Source organism: Giraffa tippelskirchi, chromosome 3 (assembly GCF_054371585.1).
Source record: "Giraffa tippelskirchi isolate mGirTip1 chromosome 3, T2T-mGirTip1v1.2.pri, whole genome shotgun sequence".
NCBI classification, from domain to species: Eukaryota; Metazoa; Chordata; class Mammalia; order Artiodactyla; family Giraffidae; genus Giraffa; species Giraffa tippelskirchi.
Window position 1 is genome coordinate 183,527,808 of NC_137277.1, and position 22,770 is coordinate 183,550,577.

Here is a 22,770-nt window from a genome sequence, read left to right on the forward strand (position 1 = left end):
GCTTCATTTAATAGATAAGGCTGAAAATATATTGCTTCAAATTTTATATGCTGTATTTTATACCTATGAAGTAAAGCACTACAGAACTACTCACAGAGCCACCAAAGCAGCAATGTAGAATTTCCAGGGTTTTTTGTTGAAACTCACTTTATTAAAAAAAAAAAAGTCATGAACAATAAATTACAATCATTTCCCCTTTTTATAAATTCTTCATAAAATATATTTGACAATTTTAAAAGAAAATTTCAAAAGTTGCTTTTGTTTTTGAAGTGCTGATGACTTATTTTTTGACCATTTTGTCATGCTGGTGAATTATTTGTAGCTGCTACAATAGTTTGATTGATAAACATTTTACAGTTAAAAACAACAACAACAACAAAGAGAAAAAAACAGACCAGCAGAAAGAACTATTCAGTGTGCTATTTATCTGACACTTAACACTTACTTCATCATAGTGACAAAGTATCCCTTAGCACCAAAAAACTACAGGAACCCCATCCTTCTAAGCGACAACTAGTGCAAAATAACATTCTAGGAACTAACTGTACAATCCCATTATTTTAACTGGCCACAGCTGCCTATAAGCTTTTTTGAAATATTTGGTCTTTTTTCAATTAAGACAAATTTCATAAAACACTATAAACCATGGCAAGAGACTCTATGAGGAACAATTGTTTATTGAGTACCTATTATGGGCAAGGCACTGTGCACAAACTCTTGCTTTCATTTTCCCTCTAAGCAATATCCAGGAATTTCCAAGTATCACTTTATTTCTTACTCCTTGCTGGAAAAGCCCATGGCTACATGCCATTTTTAAATTGTCATTTTATCAACTGATCTTTAGTGCTGAGCACACAGTAGGTACTTAATAAATACCTCCTGACTGAAAGAATGAAGACAAAGAATTTACTATCGTTTTTCTTGGTATCATAGACTATTTAGAACACAAGGACTTAAGAAAATTTCAGAAGAAACTTCCCGATCACCTCTCATCCTTACCACCAATGAAAGGAACAATTCTACTTCACAGGTAAATTAAAATAGTTTTCAAAATAAATTATAATTGTTAACTATTATGAATGAGGTGGGACCAAAAGCTATCTAATTGGGAAACCATAACATGTAGCTATTTGAAGAGCAAATGAAGCACTGGCATACCATCACCTAAGACATCACGAATCTCTGCTGAAGTGCCATGTTATTGATAAGACATTGTAATGCTTTTTTACTTCCAGTAACTCAATCTACTTGGCCAGATTTGTGTTCTACTAATTTGGTGATCCAGAGGGTCAATTATCATGAAGTTCCAGTGTATTTCCACCTTCAATTTTGAAAATAATTCTTATAATTATTAGCTTGGAAGTAATGTTAAAAGTACATTTTTTTTTTCATTTAAGAGGTTTTAAGTAAAACCTTTCAGTCTAAATTTTAAACTTCACCCCAAGTAATGCATAGTTCAGAAATTTTATGTACTCCAATTTTTTGTGCTTTTTCACCTTTTATAGTCCCCTGAACACATTTTAAATGAGGAAAAAATTATGGTAGGAATATTCCAAAAGTTGTGGAAGTTCAAACAAACTGAGGAGACTATGTGAACTATCAATGATTTTAATATTCTGATACCTTTAAACTTTTTTTTTTTACTTTTGACCAAAGATTCTAGTGCTTTATAAAGATTAACCTATATACAACAGTCTTAAAGTATTAACAACCTTAAAGGCTAATGATCTGTTTTAGGAACACTTTCTTCCTTTGGATTTGATCTATCTGCATTTACAGGGAAAAAAAACTGGAGACAACTATATGGGGTTAAAAATCAAACTGACTTCAAGAAGAATAATGGTCTATTGGTTCTTCACATAGATGATACCAAGTGATTGTATAAAACTGATAACCTCTCTATTTGAAAGACATAACTGATGCCACAGTATTTTACCCATTTGCCAAACTGTATAGGTATCACCTCCCACCTTAGAAAAAGGTGATCAACACCAAATACAACCATATCACTACCATTACTGTGTCAAATTAGACAAGAGAAAACAGCATTAGTGCTAAAATGAAAGGAATTCCAGTGATTAAACAGGAGGCCATATTAGAGCAGTCAATGTGAGGGTAGAACTCATTTGGTTTCTTCAGCTTTATGCTGAGGCTTAGACAAAGTCTTGAAAATAAAAAGTTACTATATATCAATTACTATAGTTTATATACAGCAAAGTTTTCAGAAACAGAAGAATCCTGTGTTCAGACTTATATTAGATTGCAGATGCTCAAGTGCAGTCATGTCCCAATGCAGTGGTTTAATTGGTTAATTGAATGCGTGGTTACCTAAAGAAGGTATGACTAAATCATCAATGTCCTTGCCAACCTGTACCACACTGATTGCATGGCTAATTCAACTCCTGCAGCTATAGGGCACTGGAGAGCTCAAACATACTTCAGCAGCTTTGGATCACTTACTTTCACTTACGTTTAGCCAGATAATTTTGGACTCTCCAAAATGATGTCTTAAGAAAAAGCTGTATAACATTATAAAAATAAAAACTTAGCATTATTTCATTAGAGGGAGGGACAGGGTAGGAAGAGGGAAGGTTCTTTTATTTTTCATCACTGATTTCACCAGCAAATCTCAAAAATCCAAACCTACATCAAATAATTTAAACAGAAGTGGCATTTTTTTTTCATATGGAATGCAAAATGCACACATTCACATACTTACATATACATAAATATATACATATATGTTTCCTTTACAAAGCTTCAAAGGTTGCATTACCAGCATGCAAACCTTTTTTTCCATGGAAATTCCTAATACTGACAAGGAATGTCTAAAATACTTAGAGACATATTTCCAGAAAACTGGACTTTTCTTTTCTTGGCTCTTATAGAGAATTTTCCTGCCAAACTTCTACCAATGATCATTTAAAAAAATTTACATCCACATTGGTAATACACTTTTAAAACATATTAATAGAATGGCCAGCTTGGACTTAAGAAAAATGAGGAAAAAAAAAAAATCCCACAATAAAATCTAAACCCTTAAAAGGTGGAGTTTAGCTTTTATATTCTTTTTCAGCCACATTATGTTGCATCACTGTTAAAACAGAAGCAGCATATCATCCAAGATATTTGCAAATAATGTATGTGTCACGTTTCCCAGCTGCTATCTTTAAATGCAATTTGTACTAATCTGAGTTCTAGTTCAAAAGCATCTGGACGATCCTGAGGGTTTGCAGCCAGCATTTCCTTAATCAGTTGTTTCATTCGCCCATTCATAGACTTTTTCTTCACAGGAATGAGAAGTTCCATTTTGGGATTTTCCAGAAGTGCCTCCCCAACAGGCACAATCTCAGTTCCTTGTTTTACATAACTCCCCAAGAGTTCCTTCTTTGTCTCTGTGTCTATGAAGGTGATCCTTTCCAGCATTGCCCAGATGATAATCCCCAGAGCAAAGATGTCAGCTTTTGCTGTATAATGTCCCTCCCACACTTCAGGAGCCATGTAGAAATCTGTTCCACAAGCTGTAGAAAGGAAACACTTGTTTACGCTGACAGGTTCTTCTGGATTCTGCCCAGATGCTGAACAAACTTTACTTAGACCAAAATCAGCCACTTTGAGTGTAGGTTCCAAGTCACTGGTATCCAACCTGCTTTGAGAAATCAGGATGTTATCAGGCTTCAGATCTCGATGGATGATCTGGTTTTTATGCAAGAAAGCCAGGGCGCTGCTCAGCTGAAGCATGAAGCTGGTGTTAGTTTTACGATTGGGTTTCCTGGATAACAGATACTCATTCATATCTCCTCCATCACAAAAATCCATCACAAACCACAAGTAATAGGCGCTTCTGGGATCAAAGGCAATTTCTCCTTTCAGTGAAGTCTCTACAAGCTATAAGAAAGGAAAAAACAGATTATAATCATCAGCATGGTTTATATAATTCAGCTATAGAGAAGGAGTCACTGGTTGAGTTAGTCTCTAATTTTAATTGGAAATTCCATGAATATTTTATTTGTTCAGTGCTTTCACATGTGCATTTTAAACTTTAGTACTTCAAACTGTCACTTTGTCCCTAACAAAAATACACCAAATTTCTAAGTCAAGAGGTAAAAACTTAATTAAAAATAGTTTTATTTTGAGAAGTATCCAACTGGCTGTACATTTGCTGCATGTGTCAATGGAGCCGAATTCCAACTGGCTAGCTAATAGCTTCCTGAAAAGATCAAAGTTTCAGCACCTAGACCTGGGAGATTGCCAGCTGGGGTATAAACATCAATTAGGACATTCTACTCCATAAAACTGCCTGAAATCTACTTCTCACTTACTGCACTTACACTATCAACATAATCTGTGAAACTAAGAGAAAATTATGAAGGAACACTAGTTGTTACAGAAATAAAGTGCTCCTGTACTTACTGATAAAACTAAAGACTGACATCATTATTGCAAGAACTTCTATAAGCAGAATGCAAATATGGCAGCTATCTCTATCAATAGATGGCTTCTAAAAACCAATTTATAAAAATCACACTTGCATTTTGATATAAAAATACAAAACTGAGCTTGTATACTTGGTACAAGGTGAAAATCTAGAATAAAGCACTGTTCTACTTATATCATTATCTAATTATAACTCTCCTACCACCTGAAATTCAAGAATCTCAATTACTTCACTGAACATGAACTATTATTTTAAATTACAGTGCTTTGAAAGCACTTGTCCTATGGTGTCCTTTTCAGTCTCACAGGCTGAACAGAAACTCAGTCGGGAAGGTGAAGAGTTGTTGAAGAGCGAGTGATCTGCTATAAATCTACTAGTATTTCCTTTTGTCTTTTCGGTGGGCTGAGGCAAAGAACACCTCTCCATGCTGTCTCCCCCATGGCAGCCATAATTGCAATGGTCTGCAGAAGTCTTCTTTGCATATATTTTCTTTGTTGCATGTGTTTGCCACTGAGACAGAAAATGAAAGAACAGAAAGGTCCAGTTCACACAATTATTTACCAGGTGCACTGTTACTAAATATGCTGTGATTAAAGATGAGCATCATCCCTTTTCCGTCATGTCCTCTTTTCATTCTCAAACGCAAAATTCCTAAATAGCTTTGAGCAATGCAGAGTTCCAGCATTCAAATAATGGTTTAGAGTAAAGCCAGATAGTAGATATTTTAGGCTTGACAAGCCACATAAGGTCTCTGTTCCATATTCTTCTTCTTTTTTTTTTTTTAAAAAAAAAACAACTCTTAAAAAATGTAAAAACTATTTTTAGTATCCAGGCCATACAAAAACAGGCTGAGGGCTATAGTTTGAGGGCCCCTGGTTGAGAGCTACAGAAATACAGAGCCCAATCTGCTTACTGTCCTGTGTGGAGGATGTCAGCCATCGGCTGTCTTGCCTAAAGTCCTTCAACAGCTTCCCTGTTCTCTTAGGCTATAGACTAAGCTCTTTAACATGGGCTGTGGGACCCTGGGACCCTGTGCACTCTCACCCTGCTGATTTTTCTAGTCTCACCTAAAACAATTCTCCTTGTACACTGCAGTCTTATTATCTTCTTTCAGTTCTTAGAATGCTTCATGCCTTTTGCTTCTAGACATTTGTATGTACAGTTCTTTCTGCCTGGGAAGTTTTCTCAACTCACTCACCTGGCCAATTACTCTTTACCTTGCAAGTTTCGGTTGAAACAGTTCATAATTCCTGAACCCCAGGATTATGTCAGGTTGCCTACTACATGCGCCTACACCATCCCGTACTTTTCATTCATGACACTCATGATAAGTATACATATTGGCCATAAAGTTCCTATGCATAAGATGTGTCCTCTGTTAACTGTTTGTTTTACATTTCTTCTAGATGAGTTTTTAGCTATCAGGAACTGACTGAATGATTCCAATTGAGAACAAGAAAGATATCTAGAAAAACATGGAGGAAAAAAAATGTAGAGAATAGTGAAGATCATATGTAGAGACTCTGTCATCACACTATAGATTTGTTTGGTTTTACCATGTGTAAATATTGGTTGTCTTTACTAGTGTAAATTTAGAGAAGGCACTTGCTAATGTGTTGGTGAATGTCTGGTTAACTAAATAAATCTGTAGAAAATATAATTTTATTAGAGTTGCTTACGACTGAGTCCTTCCTATGTGCCAAGTATTGTGTCTGCATCACCTCTTATTTTGACAAGTCCCATGGAAGGTAGAAATTATTATTCCTTATGTTTGAAGATACAGATGCTGGGAAAAGATGGGTTATTTATCCAAGGTCATACAGCTAGCAAAAAATGCCATAAGTTAAACAGAGGTCTATCAGGCTTTAAAAAGATGAAATAGATTACTAAACAAAAAGGTACTTTAGATTAAAAAAAACAAAAAACAAAAACACCGAATCAAGGCTTTACATCTTAAAGCCTTGAAAGATTAGCTAGCTAATACCTAGTTATTGTAACAGTTGCTCCATCTGGACTCAAGAATACCATCAGCACTAAGCCATATGTTTAAATATGCTTGCATTTATAGTTTAATTATGCATTTTAGTCTCCAAAACTCAATGCAAAGTCCAGCAAGGTTCTAGCCACTTTTATGTGGAATGTGGTAAGAATGTTTCTGATTTTTTTTTATCATTGTAACTTATCTAATAAGCACTTTTAGAAGAATACAAAGTAAAACAAATAAAGACTAAATAGTTATGTTTATATTCCCTATCTTAGGAGAGAAAACTTGAGGGCATAGCTTGCAGTAAAATTAGGTTCTCAAGGCTGATATTTTTTCACCATACAATGAAACTTGCAGGTTTTTTAATAACACAGAATATTGTATTTGTTTAGGGACAGGGGAGCCTGGTGGGCTGCCGTCTATGGGGTCGCACAGAGTCAGCCACGACTGAAGCAACTTAGCAGCAGCAGAACAAAAGCTTTTGCTGTTTATAAAACAAACTTTTTAAAGAAGCCTCATAATACACAGTTGATTGTTGGGGGGCACTCTCATTGTCACTATGTGTGTAATCTGATGGTTTTAAAAACAGACTTTTGTACCCTGATGGTAAATTCTGAATTTAGACACACTCGTGGATAGTTGTTCGTGTTCCAAGAATGACTGGACTTAAGAAATTTTGCTCTGGCCTTTAACTAGCTATGTCTGAAGTGTATTTTCTCTTCAACTATAGACCTACTAGGGATTTTGATCTATGGCAGAAATCAACCTTAAAAAAAAAAAAAAAACAGATTTTCTGTTTTCCTATATTAATGCTTTCCCCAAGTCTACAGAAGAGTAATCTGGAGGCAAAAGGGTAATCTGGAGGTTATAGAGCACAAGTTTTAGCTGCCAGATAGTCCTACATTTAGCTCCCAATTCTGCCACTTGCTATGTGATTCTGGATCAATTCATTATCTATTCTAAGCCTCAGCTTCTTCATTTGTAATGATGATAACAATAGTACATTTCTCATAGGACTGTTCTGAGCAGAGTATGGAATGAATAGGAAGCCAAATGTTAAGTCGTTAGTAATATTCAGGTGCTAAGCCACATACTCCATGAAAATTCAATGGAACTGGCATGGTTAGGATCTTAAATACCCTTCTAAAACAGCAGAGGATCTAAAACAACCTTCTAAAACATGAACATGAGCTCATGTCAGTGATAAAGAAAAGCCCAATTACCTATGAGTACTACTACTAGTTGTAGAGTTTTCCCTTTTCTTCTGTCTTCAGTTCCAAAAAAAACTGATTTCAAATAAGTGAACTAATTAGACTCTAGTCTCAATCACCTCTCTAGTTCCTATGCTGTCCCATTCCTATGCAGATTGGCAAGTACCATGGCATAACAGGTGGCTTATGTTATTTTTAGGTATTTGCATCACAGGTTTAAATAAAACCTTGTTTTAGAGGAAACGTCTACTCAGTTCTTGGCAGACCCCTATCTATTCCTAACTATATAAACACCTGCACTTAAAAGTAGAAGTTCATTGGACTCTTTCATTCCTCTTACTGCTGACCAATGCTACGTTCAAATCATTTCTATTTCCCATTCAACCACACATACCTGTAAATAAAGGGAAGAATTAGAGCCATGGGACATCTTTTGCACCATCCCATCTTTTTGTAGGATGCATTCCTCCAAGTGAATCACATTTGGATGTTGGCTCTTGATACTGCTTAGTGCCCAGAACTCACGCAGGGCTAGTTCAACATTTTCAGGTGCATGACATCGAATTTTCTTCACGGCCACCCGTGCAGAGGTCTTTCTGATGACTGCTTCATATACAACACCGTAACTACCTCGGCCTACCTCCCGTATTAGATCGTACTTTGGCTGGCTACTCACCATCTTCAAGGTCAAGGTTTCTAGAAAAATGAACAAAGTGCTCTGTTGAAATTAAGTATACCTACTGGCTTGAATTTCTTCTTATGCACAATTTAGTAGTTATCATCTGTCTCACTGTCTGCAGTGCTTGAACAATATTTGTTATACACCGGGCAAATGTAAATATTTTAATAACAGTAACACTACTATTTAATAATAGTAACAGTAATGTGGTACTTACCATGTATCAGGAACTGTCCCAAGCACTTTACATATTAAGCTCATTTAATCCTCACAACAGTATTACGAGGTAGATACTGAGCATAATAGCTCATTTTGTAGATGAAGAAACTAAAGCACAGAGTTTAAGCAACATGCCCAAGGTCAAACAGCTAGTAACTGGTGAATCTGGGATTTGAAACCAGGCCATCTTGCTCTGACAACCTCTTACACGAACTGCTTCAAAACACCACTGCTAAATATAAACGAAAAAGTTCATATTCTTATTTACTGATCATGAAAAAACAATCAAAACTCCTGCTTCCCCTGAAAAGTGATACATATAAAAGTTCCTAAAAATGGCAAAATTCACAGAAACACAAACACCTGGCTTAGGTTTAGGTATTTTTTTTTTTTTTAGGTTTTTTTTTTTTTTTTTAGGTTTAGGTATTGAGACTGTACAGAAGTAAAAATGAGTAGTTATTTTTCTTTTTAAAAGTAAATGATCAAACTATGCATATTCCTATTTTAATTTCATTTCCTTATTTCTTGCAAAATAAAGTTTGTGGAGAAAAATGTTCCTTCACAGATAAACTAAGCTACTTAGAATATGGTTATTGTTCTTGTTTCAACAATAGTATTTAGATCTAGGTCATTTTTGCCAATGAAAACTATCCTGCATATTAAGAGGTTCTGTGAGAGAGTTCTTTGGAATTCAACTTGATAAATCATTTAAAGGCAAGGGCAAAGAAAGGCCTTGAATGGAAACACTCACGTGTTGAATTAAGTTTGAAGAGTGCCTCCTCACTCTCCGAAGACTGTCAAGATTCCAATGAGCTTCAGGAACCAATTCTCATTTGTAGAATGACAGCATGGGCAAGAAAAGTTACCTGAGATTGTACAATTTTTATAGTGTACAGCTTAGGGGAACAAAAAGCGACCGACAAATAGAGCCTGTCAAGTTGGGGCCAGTCATTTTAAGTCGATAGAATAGATTTAATAAAGAAAATGAAAGCTTCTGAGATTGCTTTTAGTCCCACTTCCTCTAACTGGACACCGCTCTTCAAATTCCTACAGAATTTCCGAGCGTCGGATTTCCTGCCTCAGAATTCTCTGCCCCAGCTACACAGTGGACATTCGTTCCTGTCCTCCGTGGATCGCCAATTCCTATCCATCTCAAAGTGGCTCGTGCCTTGAAAGCTGCCCCATACCACCCTGAACAGGTGGGAAGGAGGGTGTTTGTGAAGTCTTTGAGATCCTGGGTCAAAACATAGCGCGGTGATGCGCACCGCGCGAACCTCGGGGACTTGGGACGGCAACCCCCCGGGCCCTCGCGCCTGCACCCGGCGCTCGGACACTGGCCGGCCCAGCTGTACACCTGCTGGCGCCCGGGAAGGGCCAGTCCTGGGCAGAGGTGTAGCCCGACGCGGCGGCTCAGGGCCCCGCTCATTGGCCAAGTATCAGGCCCTCCCCCTCTTCGGCGGCTTCCAGAGAAAACCCGGAGGGTATCCTCTCGGGGCCCTTCACCCGGAGGAGCCAGTCCTGCAGCTGCCCCGACTCCTCCGGATCGGCGGCTGAGGCCTGGGGCCTGGGGAGAAGGCCACGGGGCAGAAGAGGAGGCCGCGGCTGGGGCCGGTGGCCTGAGGGGTGCGGGCCGGAGGCCTGAGGCGCGCGGGGCCTTCCCCGGGACGACTCCGCTGACAGCTCAGTGACAGGCCGCCTGGGGCGGGAGGCACGTGCAGGGCCCTCGGCTCTGCAGCAGGGCTTCTCTGCCGAGCCGAGGGGCCAGATTTACCTCAGGGTAGCCGCCGCCGCTTCTCTCTCTCACGGGCTCTGCAGGCCGCCATTATCGGGGAGCTCGCGCCTCCGCTGCCGCGGCCTCCAGTCAGAGGCCGGCGCGCGCCCCCGTGGTGCGCGCGGACACACCCCCTTACGCCTCACGGCCCCGCCCCCATTCGGCTTTCCGTAGCGCGAGCCGGGACGCCGAGCGCTGGTCCTGCGGGGCGCGCGCCTGGCGCTCCGCTGGCTTCCCGACTCGCCTGGCTTTCAGGAGCCGGGGAGAGTCGCGGAAGGGGGTTGCGCGCTCTGGAACGCACCACTTGTGCCCCCTCCCCGCGGGGGTGACCGGGAGCGGCGAGGCCACTCCACGCCCGGGGGCTCGGTCGCCCTCAAGCCGCAGCGGGCGCCCGCGGCCCCAGCAGTGGTTCCTCAGCCGCAGGTCCGGGCTGAGGGAAGTGCGCGCGCCTGGCGCCCTCCCCTCCCCCGCTTCGCCCCCATTTCTGACTTTACCGAGCTGCGGGAAGGTGTGCGGGCTCGCTGGGGCGGAAGGCCCGGGGCATCTTCTTACGCGCCGGGCTGGGATGCCTGCGGGACGCGAGCCTCTTCCAGGGGCCCGCGGGGAAGCACGGCCTGAGCTGGGAGGCCTGGCGTCCGCCCCGCCGGCAGGGAGGCTGCACCTTTTGTCCGAGTCACTGAGCCATATTTGTGCGCTGTGCAGTTGCCAAGGCGGCGGCAGCGCGGGGCTGGGTGCGATCATCTGGGAAGACGCGGTCCCCTGCCCCGCCGGCGCGGTGGTATCTCCCTTAAAGAACCCGGCGCCTCATTGTTCCGGGGCTCTGCAGCTGGGAGAGGGGGCGACTTGACCCCGGCGTGGAGGAAGGGGCCGCGGCCTCCGCGCACGCCCTGGCTGGCGGCGGCACCCACAGGCTGCACGTGGAGAGGCGGGACACCCCCCTCCTTGGCGCAGCTAGCGGCAGAAGTCTGGGCCGGCCTGGACCGAGATTAACAGCGAGGACGGCCGTGCTAGGGGCCCGACGGTCAGCCTGAGTCACTGGAGGCCCGGACTGCCGTTTGCCAGATCCAGGCCCTCGTTCACCAGACACCCAACTCTGGACAGGCAGTTGCTCAAAGACCCGGACCGATCGGTCATTCAGTTAGTTTCACGGATCAGTAAGCAACCGCCGGAAGCGTCCATTTCTCTTTCACCGGTTTAATCCGCACCTAGTGTTTGTCAGTAAAGTGGTTGTTCCTCATCCCAGTGCTGTATAAGGCACGATGCGCAAAGAATCCCTGTTAACTGCTCTCAAGGGTCAACCAATTACCCGTTTTATTTTCTGTCCTCCATTTATGGACCTCCTGAATGTCTGGGACTAGGTTAAGTCTTTAAATGAGCTCTCCTAATCCTAAAGAAACTCCACAAGGGCAGGGCTTATTACTAACCCTGTTTTTACAGGTAAGGACGCAGACCTTTGCATTCTTTGATGGAAAGTTTTGTGTATGTGTGTATGTGTGTGTGTGTGTGTGTGTGTGGAGGGAGCACTTGCCTTGAATACTCACTCCCCTGATGTAAATTCTCCTACTTATCCCGACCAAAAAAAGAAAAAAAAAAAAAAACAACCAACCCAAAACCTTGCTCTGTAATCTGTTCGATTTTTGCCCTGAATGTCATTTACCAGTCTTCCGCTGTCTACTAGGACTACTGATATATTCTAAGGTTTGGTTTCTGCCCTTGAGAGGGAAAGTTGAGGGCTCTGCGTAGACAGCAGACTACCTGTGTGGGTAATTGATCAGAATCGGGAATGGTATCTCTGGCCAAAGGAATCTTTACTTTTTGTTTATCTCAGTCACTAAATACAAGAATCCCTCCTCTCAAAGTGGCTGCAGAACTTGAAATCCACTCCCGTAACTCCAAAGTTACGAAACTGACTCTAAAGCCCGTGAGGTGGACGTTTAAATAATTTGGGGTGTCCTGTTTAGGAAAAAGATTACAGAATGGGCCTGTGAATACAGTGCTGGGGCCTTGGAAAGGATCTCTGTAAGTGACGGACTCTGAAGCTTAAGCTTCAGAATAAATCTGCCCAGAAGATTATGTTATGTGCCGTGCTAAGTCGCTTCAGTCGTGTCCGACTCTGCGACACTATGGGCTGTAGCCCTCCAGGCTCCTCTGTCCATGGGATTCTCCAGGCAAGAATACTGGAGTGAATTGTCTTGCCCTCCCCCGGGGGATCTTCCTGCTTTGGCAGGCGGGTTCTTTACCCCTAGCGCCACGTGGGAAGCGCCAAAGATTACCATATATCACTATATTTGCCTTCTACAAGACAGAGTTTCTGAGGACAGGAACCTTGTCTGTGATTTATCTATCCACTGTGATGTATTTATCCACTGTCTGATATCGCACCAAAATACTCCTGTGGATAGATAGTATTGTCATACACTGCTTGTGGGAAGGCAAAATGATGTAACTCTAATTAAGTTACATAATTGTAACTTATTGCTGCACTCTAATGTGGCAATCTATAGCCACATTACCTATGTATTTACTCTTTCACCCAGTAAACCTACATCAAGGCTAAACTTATAGGAGTCTATCCTAGTGATATATTGGCAAAATACAAAAAGGTCTATGCACAAGGCTATTTATTATGGCATTAAAAAAAAACTATATGGCATTATTTTCAATGGCAAAAGATTGGAAACTGCTCATGTGTCAATTAACTAGCTGAATAAATTACCATACAAACACAGGATGAAGTGCTATGCAGCTATAAAAAGATATGTGGATAAGTTCTTATAAATAAATAGAAACTAATATGTAGTAATGTCCATGTATATAAGGGAAATAAGCAAGGTGCATGATAGTGTTTGTAGAAGAGCTATCTTCTGTGTAAGTAGTGGGGTGATATAAATATACATTAATTGCTTATATTTAAAAGTTAAACAATGGAAGAATAAACTCAATCTTGTAAAAATTATTTGCTATGTGGGATGGAGTAGGTAGGGATGGGAATGAGACTTCTGTGAATGTAACTTATATAGTTGGAAACTATGTTGGAAACTTGTAAATGTTGCATATTTATAAAAAAAAAAGTTCAGTAGAAAGAATAAGACAGTCCAGTAAAATTAAAAAACAAATGGAAACAAATGAAGTGGTATAACTACACAGAGAAAAATACTTTCACGTGGCTTTATAAGTATTTTGATTATACCTCCCTAATAGGATATAATCTAAGGACAAAGTAGAACTGCATAGAAATAGTAAATATTAAATTGCATTTGTTAGTCTTATTGTTAGTAATGATGTTAATATTTCTATTTTGAAGCTATGATAGGTGCATTTTTCAATAAAGTAATTATGTCCGTGGCATTAGGAATCAAGATTTTCAACAAATGAAAAGAGTTACAAGTATTAAAGAAGCCTAGGATAATTTTAGATCTGAGTGAGATAGCAGAATGAATGAAATATATATGTTTTTCCCCTTAAAAATGTATTCTCTAGCACTTTCTGCTGAAAAGACCAAGAAGCAATGAACAACTCAGTAGTAATGAACACCCTTAGTGCACAGATTTGGTGTCTAAATACCATTTTCCAGTTTAAAAAATAATTAAAAATTAAACAAAGTCAAAGTTCTTTTGATGAATGTCTGATTCCAAATCTGGAGCAGGAAAGATGATGTTGGGTCATCTTATGCCTAAGGGACAGGAAGCTATCAAAGACTATTAGACTCTTGTAAAAATGACTGAGATACCAATACAAAGGGGATCCACTGGCCAAAGATGGAATAATTTGAGCATTAAAAGAAAAATAATGACTTCAATAGAGCGCAACACAAAATACATAAAAATCTATTAATGATAATGTAAGGAAAACAATATTTATTAACAGGAGTTTTATAGAGAATCAACTAATTACTCTGGCCATTAATGGATAAAGGAAAATAAAAAATTTTCTGTTCTTTTCTTGATGAGTTATATTGCAGGTAACCAATAAGAAAAACTTAATTTTATAGAAGAATTCCAATGAATAAATGCAGAAGAAATGATAGGATTAGAAAAATACAGTTTTGTAAAACCTAATGAAATAATGAGCCTAGGAAGCAATCATGAAATGATGCTGAAACAACTGGAGGAAAGATTGTTGAGAAAATTTGTAATTGAGTGAGACCTTAGGCCAACACTGCCTGAATCCACTGACCAACCTTAAAATCATTAAGAAGGGCACACAGTGCTTTCCGTGGAATATTCTTGCCTGAAGAAAAAAAAAAAGAAGCCTAAGCAAACCAAGACCTAGTTACCAGTTTATCAGAAATATGGGACTTAGACAAACACCACAGTCAGCCAAACTCAAAATGTGGAACATTCTATTCATATAAAACAAGTGACCTGGTTTCTGCAATAAATTTATTGCATGAAAATTAAAAAGGAAGGTAGAATGGTAAATCATAAAACTCAAGACACTTATCAAATACAAAAACCTTATTTAGATCCTCATTAATAGTTCAAGTGGATTATTAATAACTGTAAAAAGACATCTTTGGTACAATCAGGGAAATTTGAATATTAACAGATCAAGAAATTATTTGTTCTCTTTTGTTAGGTGTGATAATGACATTGTGTCTGTGGTAATAAAAGCCTTTTTCAATTAGAAATGCATACTGATGTATTCTGGATAAAATGAAATGAGATTTGGGATATGTTTTAAAATACTTTGCAAGCAGCATAGCAAACAAAAAGAGGGAGGAAGACTGGCTGAAATATTTATAGTTGTTGAAACGTGAGTACATGGGGTTCATTATGCTATTCTACTTTTTGTGTTTGTTTGAATTTTTCCATGATAAAAAGTTGGACAACCATGCTCAAAAAATGAAATGTCGTCCATAGGTGGGAACTTGGATGTAGCGTTCCTGCCCCCTGCTGACAGGTTCTATTGGTGCAGCTGCTTGCCCCTGTCTTTTTCCCAGTTCTGTCTGGAGTCATGATACTGACCAAGTGGACAGTGTTGGTATACTATTTACAGCTGAGGAAACTGAGACTCAGTGGGACTAATAAGCCAAGGGTCCAAAGTCCCATAGAAAATTGCTGTGTTTCTAGACCTTACTTTTCCTATCTTAAAGGGATCAGTGACGTTTTAGGAATCAGTGAACTAAAATGGACCAGGATGGGCAAATTTAATTCAGATGACCATTACATCTACTACTGTGGGCAAGAATCCCTTAGAAGAAATGGAGTAGCCCTCACAGTCAACAAAAGAGTCCGAAATGCAGTGCTTGGATGCAGTCTCAAAAACAACAGAATGATCTCTGTTCGTTTCCAAGGCAAACCATTCAATATCACAGTAATCCAAGCCTATGCCCCAGCCACTAATGCTGAAGAAGATGAAGCTGAACGGTTCTATGAAGACCTATGAAGATTCTGTGAAGACCTTCTAGAACTAACACCAAAAAAGATGTCCTTTTCATCATAGGGGACTGGAATACAAAAGTAGGTAGTCAAGAGATACCTGGAGTAATAGGCAAGCTTGGCCTTGGAGTACAAAATAAAGCAGGGCAAAGGCTAACAGAATTTTGCTAAGAGAACGCACTGGTCATAGCAAATACCCTCTTCCAACAACACGAGAGACAGCGCTACACATGGACATCACCAGATGGTCAATACCAAAATCAGATTGATTATATTCTTTGCAGCCAAAGATGGAGACCCTCTATACAGTCAGCGGAAAAAAAACAAACCAGGAGCTGACTGTGGCTCAGATCATGAATTCATTATTGAAAAATTCAGACTTAAATTGAAGAAAGTAGGGAAAACCACTAGACCATTCAGGTATGACCTAAATCAAATCCCTTATGATTATACAGTGGAAGTGACAAATGGATTCAAGGGATTAGATCTGATAGACAAAGTGCCTGAAGAACTATGGACGGAGGTTCATGACTTTGTACAGGAGGCTGTGATCAAAATCACCCCCAAGAAAAAGAAATGCAAAAAGGCAAAATGGTTGTCTGAAGAGGCCTTCCAAATAGCTGAGAAAAGGAGAAGCAAAAGAGAAAAGGAAAGATATATCCATCTGAATGTAGAGTTCCAAAGAATAGCAAGGAGAGATAAAAAAGTCTTCCGAGGTGAGCAATCAAAGAAATAGAGGAAAACAATAGAATGGGAAAGACTAGAGATTTCTTCAAGAAAATTAGAGATACCAAGGGAACATTTCATGCAAAGATGGGCACAATAAAAGAAACGATATGGACCTAACAGAAGCAGAAGATATTAAGAAGAGGTGGCAAGAATACACAGAAGAACTATACAAAAAAGATCTTCATGACCCAGAAAGCCATGGTGGTATGATCACTCATCTAGAGCCAGACATCCTGGGATGTGAAGTCAAGTGGGCCTTAGAAAGCATCACTATGAACAAAGCTAGTGGAGGTGATGGAATTCCAGCTGAGCTATTTCAAATCCTAAAAGATGATGCTGTGAAAGTGCTGCACTCAGTGTGCCAGCAAATTTGGAAAACTCAGCAGTGGCCACAGGACTGGGAAAGGTCAGTTTTCTTTCCAATCCCAAAGAAAGGCAATGCCAAAGAATGTTCAAACTACTGCACAATTGCTAGCAAAGTAATGCTCAAAATTCTCCAAGCTAGGCTTCAACAGTACGTGAACCAGGAACTTCCAGATGTTCAAGCTGGATTTAGAAAAGGCAGAGGAACCAGAGATCAAATTGCCAACATCATCGAAAAAGCAAGAGAATTCTAGAAAAACATCTACTTCTGCTTTACTGACTACGCAGTAGTCTTTGACTGTATGGATCACAACAAACTGGAAAATTCTTCAAGAGATGGGAATACCAGGCCACCTTTCCTGCCTCCTGAGAAATCTGTATGCAGGTCAAGAAGCAACAGTTAGGAACAGATCCACAGGAAGCAGATCATCAAGGAGCAATTTTACCTGTAAACTAGATAAATATAAATAGGTAATATAAATGTGAATTGAATACATAATAGCTATTACACACATTACCTCTGGTGACAGGCATTATACAAAGTGCGTAATCTCATTGAGTCTGCACAGTTATCCTGTGACACATACTATTACCACCCCCCTTTACAACTGAGGAAGCAGAGGTTCTAAGAGGTGAGAGGAGGGAATTCCCTGGTGATTCAATGGTTAGGAGTCTGCACTCTCACTGAGACCAGGGTTCAATCCTGGTCAGGGAAGTAAGATCCCACAAGTCTAGTCACATGGCAAAAAAGAAAAAAAAAGATGAGAGGACTTACACAAAGTCACACAGCTAGGAAATATATAAATTGGGACTTGAATCCAGCATATAATTGCTATATGCTTTTTTATTATTTTTTTGAGATATAGCTTATATATACAGGGAAATGCTCACATCTTAAGTGTATCTTGTGTTTATAACCACTCGTAACTATTGTACACTGCTTGTTTCACTCTAATGTGAATGCAAATATTAATTTTTTCCTGAATGGTTTATTAATTTGTTTTTTCTAAGTAGGAATGGGGGCCAAGAAAGAGAAGAAAATGGTCAAAAAAGGGAAGCGGGGCAAGTAAGATCAAAGTTCACAGTTCGCCTAGAGCTGATTATCCCTCCAACGATTTTATTCTCTTGCACCAGGGAGTGGTTCTTGTGTTTTTATCTCCTTTCTTCTTTTAGAAGAATCCGCATCATGCCCTCTCAGCCACTTAAACATGCAGAAATGTCAGTGTTTCTCAAATGGGGCAGTTTGCCTTCTGGTGGGCATTTGGTGATGTCTGGAGATATTTTTGGTTATCACAGTGGGCAGGTTAAGTGCTGTAGACATCCAGTAGGAGAGACTAAGAATGCTGCTAAATTTGCTACAAAGCACAGGACAGCCCTCCCACAACAAAGAGTTATCCTGCTTCAGATGTCAATAGTGTGGAAATTGAAAAATCCTGGTCTAAGTAACAACAGTAAACTTGCTATGTAAATGCAGCTCCAAGGTGAGTCTCTTGGTCCCTTTCCCATCAGATTGCCGATCTTGCTAAGTTCGCCCCCTGGAGAAATTCTAGAGACGAGATTGATGCTTTGTCAGAGACTGCATGCCCTCTGAAGTCATCTCACCGTAGGTCAACAGAAAAGTGTTGTCAAAATGTTACCAAACAATTAAGGATGACTAGCCAGGCCTAGTGGTGACTGTTTGAGAAGCAGCTCCTACCCTGTCATAGTAGGGAGAATCCCCATCAGTATTCCTACCTCTCTCCTTCTCCAGCTGGTGGAGCCCCAGCCCCATCTCTGCAGGAGGAGGCTGATGCAGAAACTCTTTTAAGAGAGTGTCAGCTCTGACACTAACAAGTGATGTGACCTTGAGCAAGCCTCCTCTCTGCTCTGGGCCAGTTTCTTCATCTGCAAAAAGAAGGGTCTGAATAGCTCTAACATTCTGATTCTTTAATCCTACACCTTCACTATGCTTGTACGCAGAAGATTGAAATGATCATTTCTTTTTTTTTTTTTTTTTGGTGCCGTGCCACATATCTTGTGTGACCTTAGTTGCCTGATCAGGGATTGAACCTGGGCCCTCAGCAGTGAAAGCATGGAGTCCTAACTACTGGATCGCCAGGAAATTCCCTAAAATGGTCATTTCTGACCTAGCCCCCAGACAAGTGATTTAGGGGCACAGGAAAATCATGTGCCAGATGCAAGCTGTTTTGTCTTTGGATGGGTCCTATTTATCTCCTTGGTGAGGACTGAGAGCAGCTGGAGCAGCTGGTGGTTAAGACCAAGCCCCGTACCCCCTGCCGTTGGTCTAAGAACTGCTGTTGGGGGTTGTCTGAGAGTCATGGTGGATGAGTCATGGATGAGGAGTTGGGGGCTACAAGATAAGTTCTCAGGAGCATCCCAACCTGTGGATCTACTTGGTTTCTCAGCAGGTACTGAGATGATGAAGCTTGGGCTGCCTCTGACCCTTTTGGATGCTTCATTTTACAAGGGCAGAAACCCAACTCAAACTTACTTGAAAGGAAGATTGGCATGCTTGCCTGAGAAGAATGGAGATGGGAGGGCTAGCTTCAGGAAAGGTTTGATTCAGCTGCTCGTATATCGCCAAAGACCCTTCAGTGATGCTATGCGTGTATACAAAGTCACTTCAGTCATGTCCAACTCTTTGCGACCCTACAGACTAGCCTGCCAGACTCCTCTGTCCATGGATTTTCCAGGAAAGAATACTGGAATGAGTTGCCATGCCCTCCTCCAGGGGATCTTCCTAACCCAGGGATTGAAGCCTCGTCTCCTGCATTGCAGGCAGATTCTTTACCACTGAGCCACTGGGGAAGCCCTCAATGATGCTGACTTCATCTTAATGCTGGCTCTTCTCATGGGCCCAGATGGTCAGCAGTGCTTCTGGGGATTCAGCCATGGGACCTCATATCCCACAGGAGCAGGAAAGTCAATTGCAAATCTCTATTCCTCAAACCATAGTTTGGACATGATTGACTTATCTAGGGTTGTGGGCTCTTCCTTGACCAAGCTGTGTCCTGAAGGATGGGACTTAGTGGCTTAAATCCAGAGGCTAGGAGAACAGCCAGCAAATTTCACTACACATACCTTTCCTGAGGAGTCAGCCAGTACCTGGCACGTGGAAGGTACTTTATTCATTGTCAACAGCTATTTAGTGAGTTCCTGCTATGTGCAAGAAATTATGCTAGATGTTGGTAAAAAGCAGTGAACAGGAAGATAAGGCCCCTGCCCTCATGGACCTCAAAGTCTAATAGGGGAGACAGAAACATCTTAATGAGCAAAGACACTATAGTGTGATTAGTGCCAGAAAGGGGTTCCATGAACCTGGAGGAGGGGACCCTAAGCTGTTCTTACAGGAAGGGACCTGGAGGGTCAGGAAAAGCTTTTGACAGGATGTGGCATTGAAATTGAGACTTGAGGGTCCAAGTGAGACACAAGCTGAGATTCTTTAAATACTTGGTCAAAAATTATTTAGAGCAGGGGCTAAGCAGTGTTTCTTGGAGAAGGAAATGGCAACCCATTCCAATTCTTGCCTGCAGAATCCCATGGACAGAGGAGCCTGGCAAGCTACAGTCCATGGGGTCGCAGAGTCAGATATGAGTGAGCATGCTCACACAGAAGCAGTGTTTGGGGAAAGGGTAGAGAAGAAAGCCCCAGATAACCACACTTAGCTTCCTGATCTTTCTAAGGAAGCTGTGATGATCAGCCCCCAAACACCAAGCCTGTAGACCACACAGAGCAAAACAAAAAAAAGCTTGCTGCTCAGTGTAGCCCTGAATGTTGCTTAGACTCACCCTTGACCTCCCAACCCCGAAGCCTGACCCACATCCTTCTTCCAACAGTATACAGAGCTCTCCCTGAGCTGAGTGCTAGTAAATAGAATGTTCTCCAGCATGTGTGGAGCTGAAAAGTGAGGCGCTGTGCCACTTGTTGTTGTTGTTCGGTTGCTTAGTCGTGTCTGACTCTTTGTGACCCCGTGGACTGCAGCACGCCAGGCTTCCCTGTCCTTTACCATCTCCCAGAGCTTTCTCAAACTCATGTCCATTGAGTCGGTGAAGCCAGGCAGAAGGCCTGCTCTCCTGGAACTCACCTGCCTTTTTATTTATGTCCACGAGTGATGGTGCCAAAAGACACATAAATACAGCTTTGAAAAGTGCTATGAAGGAGGAAATCCAAAGGCCACGAGATTTGTTAACAGCATGGAGTGGTGGTAGGATGGGTCGTTTGGGTCATGGAAGGCCTCTCAGCATAAGACATTTATCACTAAGAAATATAAGACTGATATATATACTAAGACTCATAGTAGCAATTGGCTAAGTAAGCAGTGGAGGGAAGAGCACCGTCGGTGCAGGGAATGAACGAGCCTGGCTGCTCTACTGAGAACTGAAGTGGAAGATTAAATCAGAAGTTGGGGCAAGCAAGGGAGAGAGAAAGGTATTAGGAAGCTCCATTGTGCCTGTAGTTACAAGCCTTGTCTCCAACCCAACTTTATCAGTAGTTAAGCCCATATTCTTTCTATTTTTTATTTGTTTATTTTTGGTCAAACTTGGTGGCATGCAGGATCCAAGTTCCTGGATCAGGGATCAAACCCATGCCCCCTGCAATGGAAGCGTGGAGTCCTAATCACTGAAGTGCTGGGGAAGTCCCAAGCCCCTATCTTTATCTCTCCATCTTCCTGATTTCCTTTCCTATTTCCTAATGGATCCAGATCTCAATTGAGAGGGAAGAGGTGTGATGATCAGTCCCCAAATATCAGCACAAGGCAGGGGCCAGATCCTGTGGGGTCGGGAAGACCATGTGATGGATTTTGAGGTAAAAGTAATGGGTCATTGAAGTTCTTTTTAAAGTTGTGGTGAAATATGTATAATGTAAAATTAATCATGTTTAAAAGTACAGTTCAGTGGGATTAAGTACATTTACCTTGTTGTGCAGCCATCAGCAGCATCCATCTCCAGAACTTTTTCATTTTCCCAAACTGAAACTCTGACCATTAAACAATAACCTTCATTCCCTCCGCCGTCTGTCCCTGGCAATCACTATTTTGCTATTTGTCTACATGAATTTGACTGCTCTAGGTAATTCATGTAAGCGTTATATAATATACAATAATATTTGTCCTTTTGTGTCTAACTTATTTCACTTAGCATAATATGTTCAATTCATGTAGCAAGTCAGAATTTCATTTTTAAAGCTGAATAATCTTCTACTGTATGTATAAATTACTTTTAGTTTATCCATTCACTCATTGATTTTTATCTATTCATCCTTCCATCACCAAAGGATTTAAAAATTTTTTTAATTAATTAACCTATGTATTTGTGGCTATGCTGGGTCTTCGTTGCTGCATTCTGGCTTTCTCTCATCATAGAGTGGGTTTATTGCTGTGGCTTCTCCTACTGCAGAGAACGGGCTCTAGAGGCACATGCTTCAGTAGTTGTGGCTCATGGTCTCTAGAACACAGGCTCACTAGTTGTGGAGGACGGGCTTAGCTGCTCTGTGGTGTGTGGAATCTTCCCGGACCAGGGATCAAACCCCTGTCCCCTGCGTTGTAAGGCAGACTTTTAACCACTGGACCGCCAGGGAAGTCCCACCAAAGGGTCTTAAGTAGAGATGATGATGGGATTTCCAGTTTAAAATATCACTTAACTGCCAGTTGGAGATTGGATCAAGGGTGAGTGAAGGGAGCAAGGGGAGATCAGTTGCAAAGGTTTCAGCGAGAGATGATGCTGGCCTGGGTTAGGCTGTGATCAGAAAGATGGGAGAAGTAGATTTAAGGGCAGGTAGGCGAGTGCACTGGGTCTGGTCTTTTAGGTTTGGGGTGGGAAGGGCAAATTGTCAAGGAATACTCGATTGAACTCAGTTTCCCTTAAGGAATCAGAGCTGAGGGTGTTCACTGAGGTGAAGATAAGTTGTCTTCTCTTGACATCTCAAGCTTCCTTCTCACCAGTTCTGCTTTCTGGGGAAACCAGACTGAGTCACCAAGAAGCATACTCATTATAAT

General features: G+C 41.1%; 1 protein-coding gene across 3 annotated transcripts; it reads right to left on the bottom strand.

Moving 5' to 3' along the window:
* Positions 1–129: 129 nt before the first annotated feature.
* Positions 130–10,923, bottom strand: PDIK1L (PDLIM1 interacting kinase 1 like). 3 transcript variants are annotated; one of them, XM_081586585.1, is made up of 3 exons: positions 10,797–10,923; positions 8,028–8,329; positions 130–3,888 (listed from the first exon to the last, which is right to left on the bottom strand). In XM_081586585.1, the coding sequence occupies exons 2-3, from the start codon at positions 8,310–8,312 to the stop codon at positions 3,148–3,150; spliced, it is 1,026 nt and encodes a 341-aa protein (XP_081442711.1). In that variant the 5' UTR covers positions 8,313–8,329; positions 10,797–10,923; the 3' UTR covers positions 130–3,147. The 3 variants fall into 3 exon arrangements, with proteins under 3 accessions (XP_081442711.1, XP_081442713.1, XP_081442714.1); XM_081586587.1 differs by lacking the exon at positions 10,797–10,923 and adding an exon at positions 10,303–10,548; XM_081586588.1 differs by lacking the exon at positions 10,797–10,923 and adding an exon at positions 9,283–10,394.
* Between the last annotated feature and the right edge of the window lie 11,847 nt (positions 10,924–22,770).

Bases quoted from the DNA above. Each gene is read 5' to 3' on its own strand.
- PDIK1L (XM_081586585.1), bottom strand. From the start codon at position 8,312: ATGGTGAGTAGCCAGCCAAAGTACGATCTAATACGGGAGGTAGGCCGA. The intron at 3,889-8,027 runs GTATGTGTGGTT...CCTTTCTTATAG, and splicing joins ATTCTTCCCTTTATTTACAG to CTTGTAGAGACTTCACTGAA.